The following is a 20914-nucleotide window of genomic DNA, read 5'->3' on the forward strand; positions in this document are numbered from 1 at the left end:
GAATGTTACTTAACATGCAATGGCTATTCCATATGTTGCCTTAAATTCAACCTGTAGGGTAGTTTGAAGCATGAATATTGGTACTGACCTTTTGTGGGACTCTTGTTTAAAACAGCCGGACTAAACGCAGACTCACGGTGAAGATAAAACCGGTGCAGCTCTCTTGTGTTGCTAGGAGCCACCCTATGACCTCTGACCCCTTTGGCCCCAGTTGTGAATGTGTATTGACGTTCTGTTGAAATAGAGGCACCTGCTTTTTATTCTTTTGTTATGGTCTGATTCATGTCTGTTGCGTTAAATTACGAGGAACTGTTTGAACCCTTTACTGAAATAAATACCGCCAGTAAAAGAGTTTCTGGTCAATAATCTTTTTATTTCCGAGCATATATACATGCATAATATAATGACCATGTCAGTAACACTACAAATACACATTTTAATTATGAAAATAAAACTGTTAATAATAGTATTAATATTCATTTGTTATTAAAGCATTTTATTAAGCCACAATTCTTTTAGTAATATAAGCTTATTAGATAAAAATATAGATATTTACCCTCCAAAAGTCACAATGTTACAGCATTGTGCAATATGTGCAACATTAACAACACACAAAAATTATTACACACAATTACACAAACGTCACAATACATACATATATATATATATATTAACTTAGTGATTGTTAACAAGTGTAAAATTATATTTTCTTGATCCCTAAAACATCTTAAAGCACCATTTCCATGTTTATCCTCTATATCAATGAGATTTCAGCTAACATGTGTCTTTTCTATTCTTTCATAACCCTCAAAACAAAGACTGTGAAAAGAATACCTTAAAACCTCTTTGATTAATACATGTATTTTATAACATTGAAATTGAGTGCACAATATTTCTGGATGTCTAACTAGAATGTAGTGTTGTGGACGACTATATATTCTCCACTCATAGCAGCATGTGTACCTACATTAAACTGCCACTAGATGGTGAAAGAGACAAAACTGAAGGAGTGCTCACAGTATTTAGGACTAGTCAATAGAATATAACAAGTCCAGAATTCAATTAACATTAGTTCTTAAAAGTGCTATATTATTCATACATGAATATTTATTACATAAGCAATTAGACAGCACCGTCATGCAAATCACTGTTGCATAGCACTGATTGGTTGTTAAGCGGTTGTATTGGAGTCTCTGATGGAGGCGACCAGAGATGATGATGTTTCTGAACTTACAGACTCTCGGCTGGATTTCCCCAGACTGAAGCGCAGACGCAGAGATTTCCTCATGGGCTCTTTCTTATGGACTCTGGGAGAGAAACAGCCTGCTTTCCCGATTCAACTCTGAAATCAAGACAGAAGTACATTAACGAATAGGGAGATCCCATCACCGAGACGAGCACCACGTAAACAAAAGAAACTTCAACGCCAAAGAAAATGTGTTACATGTGAAATTGATGCAATTTATTGCTTGAAGCTTTTTGTGTTGCATCTATTTATGACATTCATGGTCAAATTTGAATTTGGATTAGTTTATCACAAAAAAAGGAAAAGTACACCCAAAAATGATAATCATCCTATCATTTACTCACCATTATGTTGTCTCAAACTCATATATTTCCTCTGAGAAACACAAATGAAGATTTTTTTTTAAAGAGATATAACGTGTAAGTAAATGGGGTCCAACACTTTCAAGGTCCAAAAAGGACATAAAGGCATCATTAAGGTAATCCATACGACACGAGTGGTTTAATCCATGTCTTCTGAAGCGATACGAACAGTTTGGGTGAGAAAAAAGAAGAAGCAAAAATTCAGGCTGCTTCTCCTTTCTTAAATTGTGCATCCTCGTTACCTTGCTCCTGAAAGCCTGTGACCCGGAAACTGATCGAAGTCCGACCATCATTTTTTTTATTTTCTCCACTTTTTTCCCAATTTGTAACACCCAATTCCCAATGCGCTCCCAAGTCCTCGTGGTGGCGTAGTGACTTGCCTCAATCCGGGAGGCAGAGGATGAATCTCAGTTGCCTCCGCGTCTGAGACCGTCAATCCGCGCATCTTATCACATGACTTGTTGAGCGCGTTACCGTGGAGACGTAGTGCGTGTGGAGGCTTCACGCTATTCTCCGCGGCATCCACGCACAACTCACCACACGCCCCACCGAGAGCGAGAACCACATTATAGTGACCACGAGGAGGTTACCCCATGTGACTCTACCCTCCCTAGCAACCGGGCCAATTTGGTTGCTAAGGAGACCTGGCTGGAGTCACTCAGCATGCCCTGGATTCATACTCGCTGAGATACCCAGACCCCCGAAGTCTGCCACATTAAATAAATATTAATTCTCAAAATGCACCGCTAGGACCGAGGAAGCTTCCCAAGGAGGCACAGCAGCATCCTATCGCGGAAGACTTTTGTGTCGAAACCCCTGACACACGCATAGGAAATTCTCACGTGCATTGTTTTACCAAAACGGTTCACTTTTGCCCTGTTCTCCTATGCACGTTCACGAGAGAAGCTTGTATACGTATCCTTGCGCTTGACCGATACGCAGATACATTTTTCACAAGGACTGGCATGTGTGCAATACGACCGGAAGTTCTTGCGTTTACATGCACGTGAGCACGAGGATGCGTAAACAAGTTTCTCTCGTGAACGTCAAGAGACATGGATTAAACCTCCAGAGTTGTATGAAATACCTTTATGAGCTTTATAGAGCTTTGTACGGATAAAAGCACCTCATATCTCCATCAAAAATCTTCATTTGTGTTCCATAGAAGAAAGAAAGATATATATGATTGCATAGGGGTGAGTAAATGATAGAATTATAATTTTTGAGTGAACAATGAGCGATTGTTGTACCTGCTCACACTACGATCTCTCAGTCGTTTGCTCTTCCTCCTCGCTGAACTGCTGGACAGACGCGAGTTTCTGCCCACAGAAGACAGAAAACCGTTGTGAGTCGAGTCCAGAACCCCTCCTGCACTGTGTGCTGAGAAAACATGACAACAAAGATACGATAATCTTCACGATTACACTGAGAGTTTTGTACGCCAATTACTTCCTGAAAGCACATGAGCCGCCCTGAAGCTCCAAACTGTCACATGACTCACCTGATCCTGGTGTAGATGTTCCTCCAAACAGAGCGTTTGGCAGCAGCTCCAGGCCGAGGTTCTTCTTGATAGACCTCCGTTTCTTATTGGAGAACCCGTGAGACTGTGCCGACTCCACAGGAAGTTTCCGCTTCGTGTTTGGAGTCATGATGACTGGAGTCGCCGTGGAGAACACTGAACAAACACAGAATTCGTTATGGAGATTACTCATTATTACTGTAGGATTTTCCCATTATTCTTTAGTTGCAAGTGGCCAGGCAATGCGTTCAACCAGGAGAAGGAAGCTCAAGCAATTTCAAAGCAAAAGTTTCAGAGAGAGACTGTCTTAAATGGCAGCTAGTAACTTTGTACAAAAGCAAACAGATCAGGAACTACTTGAGTAATGCAGCAAAGCAACGTGCCAACAGAAAGCCAAGTCAATAATGAAGAAAGGACCTAAAGATAGTGTTTGATTAGTAAGGATGAGCGTAGATATCTTCCAGCAGTTTTAATGTGATTCCAGAGCAGCTGAAATGCATTTACAGATGTGAACATTTACCCACCTGCTCCGTCAGATTGAGGCGTATTTGTTGGCGTTCTACTAGTTTTAAACTTATTCAGAGCTCCATTTACCACATCTGGAATACAAGATAAACCCACTCAACTAGAAGCCTTCAAATCATTATTAGCCATATCTGTTTCTCCTCAAGCTTGATGTGGTTATAACCCTTGATTGAGGATATTGTTATAATGCCGTTCTCACCTCCTAAACTGCGTCTGTTGCTTTTCTTCAGGTCAGAGTGAGAGCTGCTCTCCTCTAGAGACACTGTAGATGGTGAGAACATCCCATAATCACAACCCAACATGGCCGGAACCTTCTCTATCAGGAACTGAGGAGCCACACCTACAAACAAGCACAGGACAATAAAAACATTCCCCATTCAACTGAAGGTACTGTCACATTGTTCCGCTCTTTTATAATGGCTAGAACGTCTCATCCAAGATTCATTAAGATCAAGATTTTAGAGCTGCATCGATCCGTTTTATAAAAGGTATTTTGTTCAAACAGGAAAAAGAATAATCCCTGTTAAATGTTCTGTGGATTTACATTTTGGTGGGCATCTAGTGGAGAAATTAGGATTGACAATTAAGCAGTTGTGACAGATATTCGCTAATGCCTCCAACAAACAAAACCGCACCGATGCATGTATACGATCTCTGTGAGCCAATGCCAATATCGGATCATTTAGAACAACATTTGCCGATACCGATAGTTTGATGGTTCTACTTTGTCACCGTGTTTCACGTCACGGATAATTAAAAAGGGCTAGATATTGATTCCGATTCGATTCTGACAGATGTCATTTTTATAATGTCACTTTTGCTTGCATTTGGAAGAAATTGTCTCCCAACTAATGCTGTTATACATGGGAACTATTACAAAAATATGAATTTTACTAAATGCATCTAGAAATATTGCACATGTGCAAATATTCATAATTTATCAAATTTTAGCTTATTAAAAAGGTACAAATCCATGTATTCATTCAAAAATATAAGGTCTTGAAATTGCATATATATATTTTTTATTGCATCTTTATTGATTACATGCATAATATATACTATTTTCAAGTATTTTCATTTATTTGAAGAACACGTGCTAAAACAGTAAGGTCTTTTAAGAATAGTGGCGGTGGTTCACTTTTATTGTGTAGAGAGAAAGATCTCTGGATTTATAATAAGATATCGGGACCGTTCAATTGAGGATTAAGATGTAGATGCCTCTACATGTCTTCTATGAGTCAGAGTAACTGGTCTCAGTTGTAAACAAAACACTGAGACAAAAAGGACATTATTAACTTGTATTAAATAAATTCTCAATAGTAAGATTTCACTATTAACAGAACTGTGATAAAGCTGAAGCAGCTTCCGTTTTACCTTTAAAGGCACAGTTCACCCAAAAATGTAAATTTTAGCATCATTTACTCACCCCACCCTCATGTCATCCCAGATGTGTTTGACTATCTTTCTTCAACAGAACACAAATTAAGATTTTTAGAAGAATATTTCAGCTCTGTAGGTCCATACAATACAAGTGAATGGTGACCAGAATTTTGAAGCTCCAAAAAGCACATAAAGGCAGCATAAAAGTAATCCATAAGTCTCCAGTGGTTTAATCCATGTCTTCAGAAGTGATATGATAGGTGTGGGTGAGAAACAGATCAATATTTAGGTCATTTTCTACTATAAATCTACACTTTCACTTTCACATAAGACTCCAGTGGTTTAATCCATGTCTTCAGAAGTGATATGATTTTCTACTACTACTACGTATATAGTCACGTTTTCACTATGAGACCAGGTTGCAAGAAGAGTTTCTCACCCACACCCATCATATCACTTCTTCTTATGTGAAAGTGAAAGTGTAGATTTATAGTAGAAAATGACTTAAATGTTGATCTGTTTCTCACCCACACCTATCATATCACTTCTGAAGACATGGATTAAACCACTGGAGTCTTATGTGAAAGTGAAAGTGTAGATTTATAGTAGAAAATGACTTAAATATTGATCTGTTTCTCACCCACACCTATCATATCACTTCTGAAGACATGGATTAAACCACTGGAGTCTTAAGTGAAAGTGAAAGTGTAGATTTATAGTAGAAAATGACTTAAATATTGATCTGTTTCTCACTCACACCTATCATATCACTTCTGAAGACATGGATTAAACCACTGGAGTCTTATGTGAAAGTGAAAGTGGAGATTTATAGTAGAAAATGACTTAAATGTTGATCTGTTTCTCACCCACACCTATCATATCACTTCTGAAGACATGGATTAAACCACTGGAGTCTTAAGTGAAAGTGAAAGTGTAGATTTATAGTAGAAAATGACTTAAATATTGATCTGTTTCTCACTCACACCTATCATATCACTTCTGAAGACATGGATTAAACCACTGGATTCTTGTGTATTACTTTTATGCTGCCTTTACGTTCTTTTTGGAGCTTCAAAGTTCTGGTCACCATTCACTTGCATTGTATGGACCTACAGAGCTGAAATATTCTTCTAAAAATCTTAATTTGCGTTCTGCAGAAGAAAGAAAGTCAAACACATCTGGGATGGCATGAGAGTGAGTAAATGAGAGAATTTTCTCTATTCCTTTAACAAACTTATCATATGCATTGCTGTGTTGAGCTTTAAGGCGAAATTTTTATAAAAGTTAACGGTAGATTCACCTTGTAAAATTCCACCTGTGCAAATCTTACAAATTACAACTATCCTGTCCTTGTCACCCATTTCAATGTAATTCCACACGAGAGATGTTTTCTTTCACACAGCAGGAGTTTTAGGCTGATTGTCTGACGCATATTTCAATCGGCCAATGTCCGATGTTTGGCCGATACAGTAGATCGGTACGTCACTACAAAGCAGGTTTATAATAAGTCAGTAAAGTGATGTGTACCTAAGTGTTGAGCGTTGTCTATGAGACACTGCACAGCTGCTGTCTGATGCTTTAGTTTCTTCTCTGTGCTGCTGCTCAGTTTCTCTGTGCCGTCACCACAGTGAAAGAGATTCGGTGCAAATATGACAGCGAGATTACTGCTGTCCATCTTATTCTCAGCACAGCTGAAAGGAACAAGCAATACACACAGATTGAATGAGCAATACACACACTTTACACATGTTAAACCACCTGCTGCTAAACAAATTCTCAAAAGAAACCGCTGAGCCATAATTAGCATAACAACAGATTCAAGTCAGACAGAGTAATTGCTCTTTTTCACATCGTACCGTTGAGAGACACTCTTCAGGAAACTGCAGAAATAGCGCAGCGTGTTTAAATTCCTGTCGGGCAGCACACAGGACAGCAGAACCGTGGTTGAGGTCCTCTCCTCTTCGGTGGGCAGCTCCTGGGCCTTCAGGAAAGCACTGTGCAGATCTACGGTCAGAACTGGCTCGGAAGCTCCCTGAAAAACTGTTTCAGAAGTCCAGCGACGTCCAGCGGCAGAGCAGTGGCCAGACAGTCCTCACCCTGGTCCAGTTTGCCCTTCAGGGTCACAACAGCACAGACATTGTTAAATAATGCCACCGGCCAAAGTCTCTACAGGAAATAAAACTCAAGTCATCACTCACCCGGAGGGTCTTGACCCGAACAACAGAGCCTGATTTTCTGAAGAGGCCCTCTGTGTCCAAATGCTCCATGAGGCTCGAACAAACATCTACTATAAAGCTGGAAGAGTTCACAAATTCGAGTTCATGCATGTGTGCAGTGCAGATGGCATGTTGCATTCTTATATTTACATTTTCAGTCATGCAAATTCAAATATTTGTGCAATTTAAACTGTTTAAAGAAACAGTGATTTTATGAACTCCAAGATCGATCATGCGTTTATCTGATCATCTAACCTTGATAAATCCCTATAGATCAACAGCTGATGTTGAGACTGCTGTGGGACGTATAGACGTTAAGCTGTGAATTGGGCACAAATGCTTGAATAAACATGATATATAACAAAGTCTGGACTAGAGGTTGACTGATTGTGGATTTTGCCGAGACTAGAGCTACGGAGGTGGAAAAGGCCGATAATTGATTAATCTGCAGATAGTTTTTATAAATTGATTTATAGAATGTCTTTCATCACTATGACTGGTACATATATATATATATATGAGAGAGAGAGAGAGAGAGAGAGAGAGAGAGGCTACAAGACTACAAAATAAAACAATCCTAGATGCAGTTTATTGTGCAAGCCGATGATAACCAGAAAAAATAAAGATATGGAGCATAACGCAGGACCAGGGACTAAAAATAAAATGTTTTTCATTTCGGTTCATTCTGGCAAAAACTTTCAGTTTTCGTTCCCGTTCAGAAGTCTCATTTCCATATAGTGACCAGTTAGAACAAAATATAAAAGGACGGTTAATAACCGTTACGACCCAAGTTTGGGACCAACATAAGCATCAAAATAAGAAAACAAATGTCGCAATGGCCATAGAAAAAAGGTTAAGTTTATTTACCAAAATAAAGAAAAAGGCCAGGGTCGTAACAATCACATTCTTATTTTAAATGTCAGTATTCTGCGCTAAGGGGTGGGAGAAATACCTGTTGCAGTGCTGCCAGATCTCACAAGAGGTCTGGAAAAAACAAGCCCAAAATAAGCCACTTGCCTCACCAACAAGAGTGAAAATAAGCAATTAATTTATTTCCTGTGTGGTGGATTTATCAGGATAGAAATCATCATAAAGTATGATTTTATTTCTGAGTCAAAACCCGACAGCATCAAATCTGTATTAATGCATCATATCTAACAATAATTGACTGAAGAAACAACTGAGAAATGTTCTTTTGACCTGTAATAATGTTTTGCTTATATTTATATATTTACATTTATGCATTTGGCAGACGCTTTTATCCAAAGTGACTTACAGTGCACTTATTACACTTATTACAAGGACACAATGATGGTGACTGTGGGGATCAAACCAGCAACCTTCTGAGTACTAATGTATTATAGAGAGCACTTATTACAGGGACAATCCCCCCGGAGCAACCTGGAGTTAAGTGTCTTACTCAAGGACACAATGGTGGTGACTGTGGGGATCGAACCAGCAACCTTCTGAGTACCAATGTATTATACAAAGCACTTATTACAGGGACAATCCCCCCGGAGCAACCTGGAGTTAAGTGTCTTACTCAAGGACACAATGGTGGTGACTGTGGGGATCAAACCAGCAACCTTCTGAGTACCAATGTATTATACAGAGCACTTATTACAGGGACAATCCCCCCGGAGCAACCTGGAGTTAAGTGTCTTACTCAAGGACACAATGATGGTGACTGTGGGGATCAAACCAGCAACCTCCTGATTACCAGCTATGTGCTTCAGCCCACAACACCACTCACAAGATACACTTTTGCTTGGATTAGTCGTGCATGTACAGTATATGTAGTAATTATATACAGTTATTAAAAATGTCTTCATTCACAGAATGCAACATCCACAACGTGCGATTAGGCAAATAAATGTGTGATGCTGCAGTTTCCTTCAGGATCAAAGCACATGTTTCATTTTTCAGTCAACATGAAGCGGCGTAATTCCCCCCAAAATATTGTGAATAAACCCTTTGGTGTCATGAAAACATTATCGGAACAAAATTAACCGGTTATAACTGGTTACAGCATCTAAAAATAACGTTTCCACTCCGGAACAATCGAATATCACTTTGTTCCCGTTTTTTATTTCTTGAATCATTTTTAGTCCCTGTGCAGGACCATGAACACGCCCGAAAAACACCCACTTATTCCAGGACTCTTATTTTGAAATGACAGAGACCTCTGTTACAATGCTCTATAGTGAAGCATTTACCAAATTAAGCTTTTTATATCTTATATAGTCACCAGATTAAGGGTTTTGTGTGTGTGTGTGTGTGTGTATATATAAGGGTTAGGTTAGGGTTATATATATATATCCAGATGAGGTACAGTATGGTGCATATTCCTATATAGTCGCTCGAAGGAAAAAAAACACTATCTGCAACTATCGGTATCGCTTTTTGCTGATAAAAGTGGAGTAGTGGTGGTGTAGTGGTCTAAAGCACATAACTGGTAATCAGAAGGTTGCTGGTTTGATCCCCACAGTCACCACCATTGTGTCCTTGAGTAAGACACTTAACTCCAGGTTGCTCCGGGGGGATTGTCCCTGTAATAAGTGCACTGTAAGTCGCTTTGGATAAAAGCGTCTGCCAAATGCATAAATGTAAATGATAACCGATAGTTCCAATCCGATAGCACCGATTAATCGAAACCAATATATCAGTCTACCTCTAGTCTGGACACAAACTAACAGTCTGACAGACATTAGGGAGTCAAATGTTTTTACTTGCACAAACAGGCATCTGTAAGTAATTTCAGACTGTGGGTCTTACCAGGGTATGTCTCCATAGTCCAGCACATGGCAGTGTGGCAGACTTTCTAGTGCAACCCCAAACACCCTCACCTAGAATGGGAAAAATGATCGTTATAACATGGTTATAAATCAGCTTGGTTCAAACATGTCTTTACAGGAGCACATTAACTGAGCTCAATGTAATTTCATAGCCATAGGGCTCAAGTCTGTTTGAGACGCAACGGTTCAGGTATTTACAGTTCGAGGAGTAACCTGCATTCATGAAGAAGATATGAACAAGTCAAGCTCTGTCCGTTTTGAAAATCAACAGCAGCTCAACAGCATTTCCCCTCATGATTGAGCTAATGTAATTTATACACACGTGAAAGAAAATATGCAGCGAGAAAAATCACCTCAAACATAAGCCGATCAGACTCAATAAAACTCTCACAAGACCAGAATCAAACCGTTAGAGTTCAGTGGCTGGAATTGTCACATTGTTCTTTGACTTCACGTACAATAACAAGCCATATGCATGTAAAGCTGAAGTCAGCTTCATGCACAGTATACAGGGTTTGTTGTTGTTTGAAGTGCTATTGCTAAAATATATTGATATACTATATATAGTCAATATTATTGTCTGTGCTTATGGTGACCTGCAATTAATGACTGATGGTTGTATCTTGAATCAAAATATTTTAAAGGGACAGTTCACCCAAAAATGAAATTTGTCACATCATTTACTCATCCTCATGTCATCCCAGATGTGTGTGACTGACTTTCTTCTGCAGAACACAAATTAAGATTTTTAGAAGAATATTTCAGCTCTGTAGGTCCATACAATGCAAGTGAATGGTGACCAGAACTTTGAAGCAGCATAAAAGTAATCCAGTGGTTTAATCCATGTCTTCTGGAGCAATCTGATTGGTTTAGGGTGAGAAACAGATCATTTTCACTGCAAATCTTAACATCAGCAGTCTCCTTGGCAATCATGATTTCAAGCTCAGTAACACTTCCTAGCACCAGCTAGCGCTCTGCACATGCGTCAAGCACTAGGAAGTGTAATCGAGCTTGAAATTATGATCGTGCCTAGAAACTGCAATGGAAAGATGAACAGTGGAAAGGGAAATATATTTTAATTTCTTCTCTACCAAAACCAATTAGACCTCAAAATACATGGATTAAACCACTGGATTACTTTTATGCTGCCTTTATGTGATTTTTGGAGCTTCAAAGTTCTGGTCACCATTCACTTGCATTGTATGTACCTACAGAGCTGAAATATTCTTCTAAAAATCTTCATTTATATTATGTTCCATATACTAAATGCCTTTATTTTTTGGATTATCACAGTCTGGGATGTCATTGATTTTTATGCATTATAATATTTTGTGTAGATTAAAAACAAACTCACACTCAGAGGTCCTTACATGACAAAAATGTCAGCTTGAAAACTCCAATAAAAATATTATATATTAATATTATTTTCCACTTTCACTCACTTAGAATTTTTAAAAAATTAGTCCTGATTATAACTACCAAATGTTTATTTATTTTCGGGATTTTAACCCTTTAAATGCCAGTTTGTTTACATAATCCCAGTTCATTTATACAAACACACACACAATTCTATTTCCTGTACACAATGTGTTATAGATGTGTTATAGGAACTGAGGTTACATCTGAATCCTCTAATATTCACCATAAATCACATATTTGAAGCGGTTTATGAACTCACCGTGTTGACCGATGTCTGTTTGATCCTGTTTTTATTCCAGTTTTTTATTTTAATCCCATAAACGGACCGAAGATACTGAACGACCGCGAGACGAACCACATTTCTCTCTAAAACCTTCATTATTGCCTTTTAAAATACTTTTAAACTACTCAGAATTCAAAATATGAAGAGACGCGTGCCAAAACAGTGTTTGAAATGTAAAAATAAGCGAACTATGCGTAAAAACAATGCGCTGAATACACAAACTCTGGTGGTTATTATAATATTCTCATTTCCGCCACACGGATTTCAATAAAAAACACCAAAACAACAACAAAAGTCACCAAACATGTCTAACATTTCATGTGCAGGATTCTGTTGCATGTTTACGTCATAATAACCGTGTAAACATCTAAAAATCCCATGTAAATCCAGTGTTTATGTCTGCACGTCTTCACAACGGCAGCTGGGGAAAAAAGGCATTCAAATTTCGCTCTGCCTACGTCACGCTAGCATTTCCTGCACTCCGATAGGTTCAGGAGGAGTCACGTGATGTTTCCGTCTCATATGGCCCCGCCCCTCTCACTCTCCTCTTCTGCTGCGTCACTTGAGTGACACGCGTGATCGATGGCGCAGCAAAGGCGTGAGTTCTGAATAAAGTTGCATGTTTATGCACGCGTCACACACACGTCATGAATCTACTAGAGCTGGAGATTTTTTGTTTTAGAAAAAAGAGCTTAACTTGAGCTATTCGGACTTTGAACAATTGGACAACATTTCTCTAATGCAGCAAATAACATATAAAAATAACATTATTATTCTTTCAATTTTTTTCACCTGGGTTTCAACAAAAAAAAAAAAAATATATATATATATATGACCATTGTTTACAGTGAGCACATGTGTACAGTCATTTACAGACAGTTTCTCTCATTATTTACTCACCCTCATGTCATCCCAGATGTGTGTGACTGACTTTCTTCTGCAGAACACAAATGAAGATTTTTAGAAGAATATTTCAGCTCTGTAGGTCCATACAATGCAAGTGAATGGTGACCAGAACTTTGAAGCCCCAAAAAGCACATAAATGCAGCATAAAAGTTATCCATAAGACTCCAGTGTAGGGCTGTCATAATGATGAAATTTGGCTGACGAATATTTGTCAAACGAATAATTGCGATTATGACGATTTATTGTCTGTTTTAGGGCTTTTACAATTAATTGTCATATAAGTTGACAGATTTCATAAGCTGTGTGTGTGCTGCTTCATACACTTTAAGATGATTTAACTTCAAATATATAAATAAAAAAATATAATAGGATTTATTATTTATTTTTAAGGCTTTCAAAATTTATGAATGACATAAAAAATAAATAAATATATTTTTGCTCAACTTTAGCTTTGGTCAATTTTACGTTGACACAGTTGTTTTTGGAACTTATAAAAAATATAATATAAAATGTATATTTGATCAAATCTTTGTAATATATTTACATTTATGCATTTGGCAGATGCTTTTATCCAAAGCGACTTACAGTACACTTATTACAGGGACAATCCCCCCGGAGCAACCTGGAGTAAGTGTCTTACTCAAGGACACAATGGTGGTGACTGTGGGGATCAAACCAGCAACCTTCTGATTACCAATGTATTATACAGAGCACTTATTACAGGGACAATCCCCCCGGAGCAACCTGGAGTTAAGTGTCTTACTCAAGGACACAATGGTGGTGACTGTGGGGATCGAACCAGCAACCTTCTGATTACCAATGTATTATACAGAGCACTTATTACAGGGACAATCCCCCCGGAGCAACCTGGAGTTAAGTGTCTTACTCAAGGACACAATGGTGGTGACTGTGGGGATCGAACCAGCAACCTTCTGATTACCAATGTATTATACAGAGCACTTATTACAGGGACAATCCCCCCGGAGCAACCTGGAGTTAAGTGTCTTACTCAAGGACACAATGGTGGTGACTGTGGGGATCGAACCAGCAACCTTCTGATTACCAATGTATTATACAGTGCACTTATTACAGGGACAATCCCCCCGGAGCAACCTGGAGTTAAGTGTCTTACTCAAGGACACAATGGTGGTGACTGTGGGGATCGAACCAGTGACCTCCTGATTACCAGTTATGTGCTTTAGTCCACTACGCCACCACCCCTCCTTTGGCTTTAAAAAGGAGTTTGTTAACTTGAGCTCTGACCTTTTGACCCCAATGTATGCCAAAGTACCACTACTACGGTAGTACCATCACTGTTACATGCCACCACAGTTCTAAGACTTATAAGCAGCCTTCATTTTCAACATTAAGTAAATATTCACTCAATATTAAATGTTTTAATTTGTTTTGTTCAAGATAATATAAAGTAATGCATTATGGGTTGAACAGGCAAGTGACCACACAGCCGACTGTTATTGGTTAGCAGTTATTTGTTTTTATTACAACAACACATGTATATACAGTAAAAGAGACAGGGCAGATCGGCTGAGACTGAGAGATTGGCGATGGTTTAGAAGCACTTCCTGTGGACGATGGATGGACCAGCCTCATCATACTCCTGCTTGGTGATCCACATCTGCTGGAAGGTGGACAGGGAAGCCAGGATGGAGCCACCGATCCAGACAGAGTACTTACGCTCAGGAGGAGCAATGATCTAGAGAGAGGCGGGAGAAGTATGAGCACGCTTCCTTCAAATTGTAATGGTGTAAATGTTCAAATCTCAATGCCTGAACCAAACCAGAAGTGCCAAAAGTGAGCCAGATTTGGCCCACATCTGGTTGCTATCTGGGACTGTATGCTTGTGCATCAGTGTCTATGTTCCTCACCTTGATCTTCATGGTGCTGGGGGCCAGGGCAGTGATCTCCTTCTGCATACGGTCAGCAATACCAGGGTACATGGTGGTACCACCGGACAAGACGTTGTTGGCGTACAGATCCTTGCGGATGTCAATGTCGCACTTCATGATGCTGTTGTAGGCAGTCTCATGGATACCGGCAGACTCCATACCTGAGGTGCGACAAGATTTTTAGGATCAAAAGGTGCGTTTCCAATAACAAAAACACAAGTTGGGGATCTTCTTCCCCAATGAAACTCACCAATGAAGGAAGGCTGGAAGAGAGTCTCGGGACAGCGGAAACGCTCGTTACCGATGGTGATGACCTGACCGTCAGGCAGCTCGTAGCTCTTCTCCAGGGAGGAGGAGGAGGCAGCGGTGGCCATCTCGTTCTCGAAGTCCAGAGCCACATAGCAGAGCTTCTCCTTGATGTCTCGCACGATCTCACGCTCAGCTGAGGAGAGACAAGTTCAGAGAATATGAAGCTGCTGAATCAACGGCGCCACGACAAAATGAAGCACATTTACACGAGTTGTGAGCTTGCAGATTTAATGTTATGAGGTAAAAATGCAAAGCACCACAAAATAAAACAAATACAGCACATCTTTCTATCTAGTTGTCTCGAAAACAAACACACAACAGGACCATTGTAATATGAAGATCCCAGTTCACCAACGAATGACTCTTATGAACTGGTTCTTTGAATGACTTGGTGAAAAAGACTCACAAACTCCTGAGTTAGTCTATCGGTTTGAATCATGATTTGAATCATTCTAACGAATCATTTTGTTAGAATGATTCAATTGGATGATTCTGATTCATTATCAAATGACTCTTTGTAAAGTGACTCCCAGTTCGTTGAATGACTTGATCAAGAAGACTCACTAACTCCCACAATTTATTGGTTTGAATCATGATTTGAATCATTCTAACGAATCATTTTGTTAGAATGATTCAATCGGATTATTCTGATTCATTAACGAATGGCGGTTCGTGAATGATTCCCATTTTGTCAAATGACTCGATCAAAAAGACTCACTAACTCCCACAAGTTATTGGTTTGAATCATGGTTTGAATCGTTCTAACGAATCATTTTGTTAGAATGATTCAATCGGATGATTCTGATTCATGATCAAATTACTCTTCGTGAATGACTCCCAGTTCTTCAAATGACTCGATCAGAAAGACTCACAAACTCCAGATTTATAGGTTTGAATCATTATTTGAATCGTTCTAACGAATCATTTGGTTAGAATGATTAAATCAGATGATTCTGATTCATGATCAAATGACTCTTCGTGAATGACTCCCAGTTCTTCAAATGACTCGATCAGAAAGACTCACAAACTCCTGAGTTATAGGTTTGAATCATTATTTGAATCGTTCTAACAAATCACTTAGTTAGAATGATTAAATCAGATGATTCTGATTCATGATCAAATGACTCTTCATGAATGACTCGATCAGAAAGACTCACAAACCCCTGAGTTATTGGTTTTAACCATGATTTGAATCATTCTAACAAATTATTTTGTTAGAATGATTCAATCAAATTATTCTAATTCATGAACGAATGGCTCTTCGTGAATATCAAATAATATTATAAAAAAATATGTGCAACCCAAGTAATGTACTTAAATGTAATTTAATTTAAATTCAGTAGCTGTAATCTGATTGCAATGATTGTAATTTAAATTGTAATGCATTACACTACTATTTGAATTTAAAAGTAATAATATTAAGGTAATTAATTACTTTGAAAATCAGATTTCACACAACTAAAGCAGTTCTGAGAATGATGGTTATTGATCGATATTTTCATTTTTGACCAGGTAAAAGGTTTTTAAAATATGTTCTGTCACCTGTTTACAGTATAGCGATGCCCGATTCGCAAATGAATCACTCGTTTGAGTCTCAGCCCCCCTAATATTGTCAGAGCCTACAGTCACTCACCAGTTGTAACGAAAGAGTAGCCTCTCTCAGTCAGGATCTTCATGAGATAGTCAGTCAGATCACGACCAGCCAAGTCCAGACGCATGATGGCGTGGGGCAGAGCGTAACCCTCATAGACGGGCACGTTGTGGGTCACACCGTCACCAGAGTCCAGCACGATACCTGCAGAGAATACCTTGAGCTTAAGCGAACAGAAATCACCCGCGAGCAGATGTCATGTTGTAAATAACAGTCGTGACAACAAATGGTTCGTTCACACCTGACAGTCAGAGCTTTCTGCAAATCCTAAACAATGCATCGATCATTCATGCTATCTCTCAGATAACAGAGCTAGGGCTCATCTTAACCTTACATCCTGTTCAAGAATATTGATTATTGATTATAAAAGCTCACCAGTGGTACGGCCGGAGGCGTACAGGGACAGCACAGCCTGGATGGCCACATACATGGCAGGGACGTTGAAGGTCTCAAACATGATCTGCAAGAGGACATAAGAGGAGCTGATCAGACTATAAAGACTCCACGAGGACTCTTGTGTGGCGTGTGGTGGTGATGACATCATCAGTACCTGTGTCATCTTCTCCCTGTTGGCCTTGGGGTTGAGAGGGGCCTCAGTGAGCAGTGTTGGGTGCTCCTCAGGGGCCACACGCAGCTCATTGTAGAAGGTGTGGTGCCAGATCTGAAGACCACCAACAATCATGTTAATCACAACGAAAGATCAGAAAGTATCAATGCCAACATGCATTGGATTTTGAATCAATACTGTTCAGAATGAGCCCATGACATCACACCTTCTCCATGTCGTCCCAGTTAGTGATGATGCCGTGCTCGATGGGGTACTTCAGAGTCAGGATACCTCTCTTGCTCTGAGCCTCATCACCTACGTAGCTGTCTTTTTGACCCATACCGACCATCACACCCTGATGGAGAGACAACCAGGTAAGTGAATGACTTATTTTGCACATAAACTAAACTTTAACTGGACATGAACAGCTGGCATACAGGAGAGGATTTCCTCTATAACGGCTGTTTGATTGTTCTGCAGATGTGTTCACACCTGGTGACGGGGCCTTCCAACAATGGAAGGGAAGACAGCACGGGGAGCGTCATCTCCGGCAAATCCAGCCTTGACCAAGCCAGAGCCGTTGTCGCACACAAGGGCGGTAGTCTCCTCGTCGTCGCACATGGTTGGTGTTCTGGTTGGTCTGTGAAGGAAACAACACTCGGTCAATGATGGAGACACACAGAGCCAGTAGACACTTTTACTTTAGTGGAAAATCTAACAAGTAATAATTGACAATGATAAACATGGTGCACTACACTGACTCATGTGCACTACACTGACTCATGTGCACTACACTGACTCATGGTGCACTACACTGACTCATGTGCACTACACTGACTCATGTGCACTACACTGACTCATGGTGCACTACACTGACTCATGGTGCACTACACTGACTCATGTGCACTACACTGACTCATGGTGCACTACACTGACTCATGTGCACTACACTGACTCATGGTGCACTACACTGACTCATGTGCACTACACTGACTCATGGTGCACTACACTGACTCATGTGCACTACACTGACTCATGGTGCACTACACTGACTCATGGTGCACTACACTGACTCATGGTGCACTACACTGACTCACGTGCACTACACTGACTCATGGTGCACTACACTGACTCATGTGCACTACACTGATAAACATGGTGCACTACACTGACTCATGGTGCACTACACTGACTCATGTGCACTACACTGACTCATGGTGCACTACACTGACTCATGTGCACTACACTGACTCATGGTGCACTACACTGACTCATGTGCATTACACTGACTCATGTGCACTACACTGACTCATGTGCACTACACTGATAAACATGGTGCACTACACTGACTCATTGTGCACTACACTGACTCATGTGCACTACACTAATAAACATGGTGCACTACACTGACTCATGGTGCACTACACTGACTCATGGTGCACTACACTGACTCATGTGCACTACACTGATAAACATGGTGCACTACACTGACTCATGGTGCACTACACTGACTCATGTGCACTACACTAATAAACATGGTGCACTACACTGACTCATGGTGCACTACACTGACTCATGGTGCACTACACTGACTCATGTGCACTACACTGACTCATGTGCACTACACTGACTCATGTGCACTACACCGACTCATGGTGCACTACACTGACTCATGTGCACTACACTGACTCATGTGCACTACACTGATGAACATGGTGCACTACACTGACTCATGGTGCACTACACTGACTCATGTGCACTACACTGACTCATGTGCACTACACTGATAAACATGGTGCACTACACTGACTCATGGTGCACTACACTGACTCATGTGCACTACACTAATAAACATGGTGCACTACACTGACTCATGGTGCACTACACTGACTCATGGTGCACTACACTGACTCATGTGCACTACACTGACTCATGTGCACTACACTGACTCATGGTGCACTACACTGACTCATGTGCACTACACTAATAAACATGGTGCACTACACTGACTCATGGTGCACTACACTGACTCATGGTGCACTACACTGACTCATGTGCACTACACTGACTCATGTGCACTACACTGACTCATGGTGCACTACACTGACTCATGTGCACTACACTAATAAACATGGTGCACTACACTGACTCATGGTGCACTACACTGACTCATGGTGCACTACACTGACTCATGTGCACTACACTGACTCATGGTGCACTACACTGACTCATGTGCACTACACTGACTCATGTGCACTACACTGACTCATGGTGCACTACACTGATAAACATGGTGCACTACACTGACTCATGGTGCACTACACTGACTCATGTGCACTACACTGACTCATGGTGCACTACACTGATAAACATGGTGCACTACACTGACTCATGGTGCACTACACTGACTCATGTGCACTACACTGACTCATGGTGCACTACACTGATAAACATGGTGCACTACACTGACTCATGGTGCACTACACTGACTCATGGTGCACTACACTGACTTATGTGCACTACACTGATAAACATGGTGCACTACACTGACTCATGTGCACTACACTGACTCATGGTGCACTACACTGACTTATGTGCACTACACTGATAAACATGGTGCACTACATCATAGGTACAATTTACTATATATTATACTGTATTTACTGTATATTATTGTGGGAGGGCGGGACCGGGTGTGTCAAATCAAATCAAATCATTTTATAGGATCACAACCTGGCCCGCCCTCCACTCCACTGCATTACATTTACTAAAACCAAAAAACAAACAAACAAGTTTGTACTCAGTATTTTTGTCTTATTTTCTGGATTAATATATCTTTACATCCTTAAAACAGGAAAGAAAATGCTTGATAAGCAGAACGGCATTAGGTATTAAGTCTCGTTTTCAAAGAGATCTTACAAAATTAGCTTGAGACAAGAAAAAACGATTTGCCAACGGATTAAGAAAAATTAAAATAAAATAAATAAATCCCATTTGCAAATAGTTTTTTCTTGTTATAAGCAGAAATGATCATTTAGATTTACATTAACTTAATAAGCTAATAATGATAGACTACACTATTTTGAGAGGAAATGTGATATAAATCATCGTAGTAGAATTGACAGTTTAGTATAAATATTATGTAACAGTAGAATTTTAAATAATAATTGAAATCATCTTGGTTACGGAATGCTTAAAGCTCTCAGCGACAGGTGTTCCTTCTCTGTCTCTCGCTCTCCTCTTGCCCCTGTAGGGTAACTGAAATCGAATCTCTCGTGTCCAGGCAGCTCAAGACTTCCAGTGTGTAATTCTAGAGAAAGGATATAGTCTAACTGGAGGACAAACACTCTATGTAAAGCTGCACCTCTCTCACACTTCCTTAGCACGCTCTGTTTGCAGCTGTCATCACTTTGCATCACAGCAGCTTTACAGCTTCACTCCATTCATGCCATGTTGCACTATGATGCTTCAATATCACATGAAAAACATTTACTCAGGCCGCTAGCAGTGAGCCTCTCAGTCTGAAGCTAATCTATCATTATCTCCTCCCCAAAAACTTTACATTAACAACATTAGTATGGTCTTTTAATACTTTCATACAATCTAAAAACTCACTAAAATCCGCCTGCTTCACCTGCCCCATACTTTACTGATGCTAATTAGACAACTTAGCAATACATTTCACACTTGTAATCTAACCACAGTCGTTATAATCTCAAGTGTAAAACATCTCAACCAAAATTCAAAGTTCAATCAAAGTTCAGATTTGAGTTGGACTCACCAAGTTGTTCTCACAAGACTGATGCTTCCACTGGGACAGGGAGGCAAGGCGCGGGACCCCCTTTAAAT

General features: G+C 39.9%; 2 protein-coding genes across 2 annotated transcripts in view; both read right to left on the reverse strand.

Annotated features, from left to right (window-relative positions):
* Window positions 1-12141, reverse strand: part of arhgap11a (Rho GTPase activating protein 11A) — a 27867-nt gene extending 15726 nt beyond the window's left edge. The window contains exons 1-3 of the mRNA XM_052153476.1: window positions 11722-12141; window positions 10024-10094; window positions 7231-7327 (exon numbers count right to left, since the gene is read on the reverse strand). Coding sequence (XP_052009436.1) covers window positions 7231-7327; window positions 10024-10094; window positions 11722-11841 — 288 coding nt within the window. The 5' untranslated portion in view covers window positions 11842-12141. The remainder of the gene's footprint in view (window positions 1-7230; window positions 7328-10023; window positions 10095-11721) is intronic.
* Window positions 12142-14116: 1975 nt separating this feature from the next.
* Window positions 14117-20899, reverse strand: actc1b (actin alpha cardiac muscle 1b). Its single transcript, XM_052153497.1, has 9 exons — window positions 20847-20899; window positions 17558-17705; window positions 17292-17420; window positions 17069-17179; window positions 16894-16978; window positions 16501-16662; window positions 14809-15000; window positions 14538-14719; window positions 14117-14365 (listed from the first exon to the last, which is right to left on the reverse strand). The coding sequence occupies exons 2-9, from the start codon at window positions 17684-17686 to the stop codon at window positions 14222-14224; spliced, it is 1134 nt and encodes a 377-aa protein (XP_052009457.1). The 5' UTR covers window positions 17687-17705; window positions 20847-20899; the 3' UTR covers window positions 14117-14221.
* Window positions 20900-20914: the final 15 nt, after the last annotated feature.

Source organism: Xyrauchen texanus, chromosome 22 (genome assembly GCF_025860055.1).
Source record: "Xyrauchen texanus isolate HMW12.3.18 chromosome 22, RBS_HiC_50CHRs, whole genome shotgun sequence".
Taxonomy (NCBI): Eukaryota; Metazoa; Chordata; class Actinopteri; order Cypriniformes; family Catostomidae; genus Xyrauchen; species Xyrauchen texanus.

What these genes read in the sequence shown, in the direction of transcription:
- actc1b (XM_052153497.1), bottom strand. Translation starts at nt 17,686, where the DNA reads ATGTGCGACGACGAGGAGACTACCGCCCTTGTGTGCGACAACGGCTCT. An exon ending in TTGGAAGGCCCCGTCACCAG is followed by an intron (nt 17,421 to 17,557) that starts GTGTGAACACAT and finishes TCTCTCCATCAG; the next exon opens with GGTGTGATGGTCGGTATGGG. An exon ending in ACAGGGAGAAGATGACACAG is followed by an intron (nt 16,979 to 17,068) that starts GTACTGATGATG and finishes GTCCTCTTGCAG; the next exon opens with ATCATGTTTGAGACCTTCAA.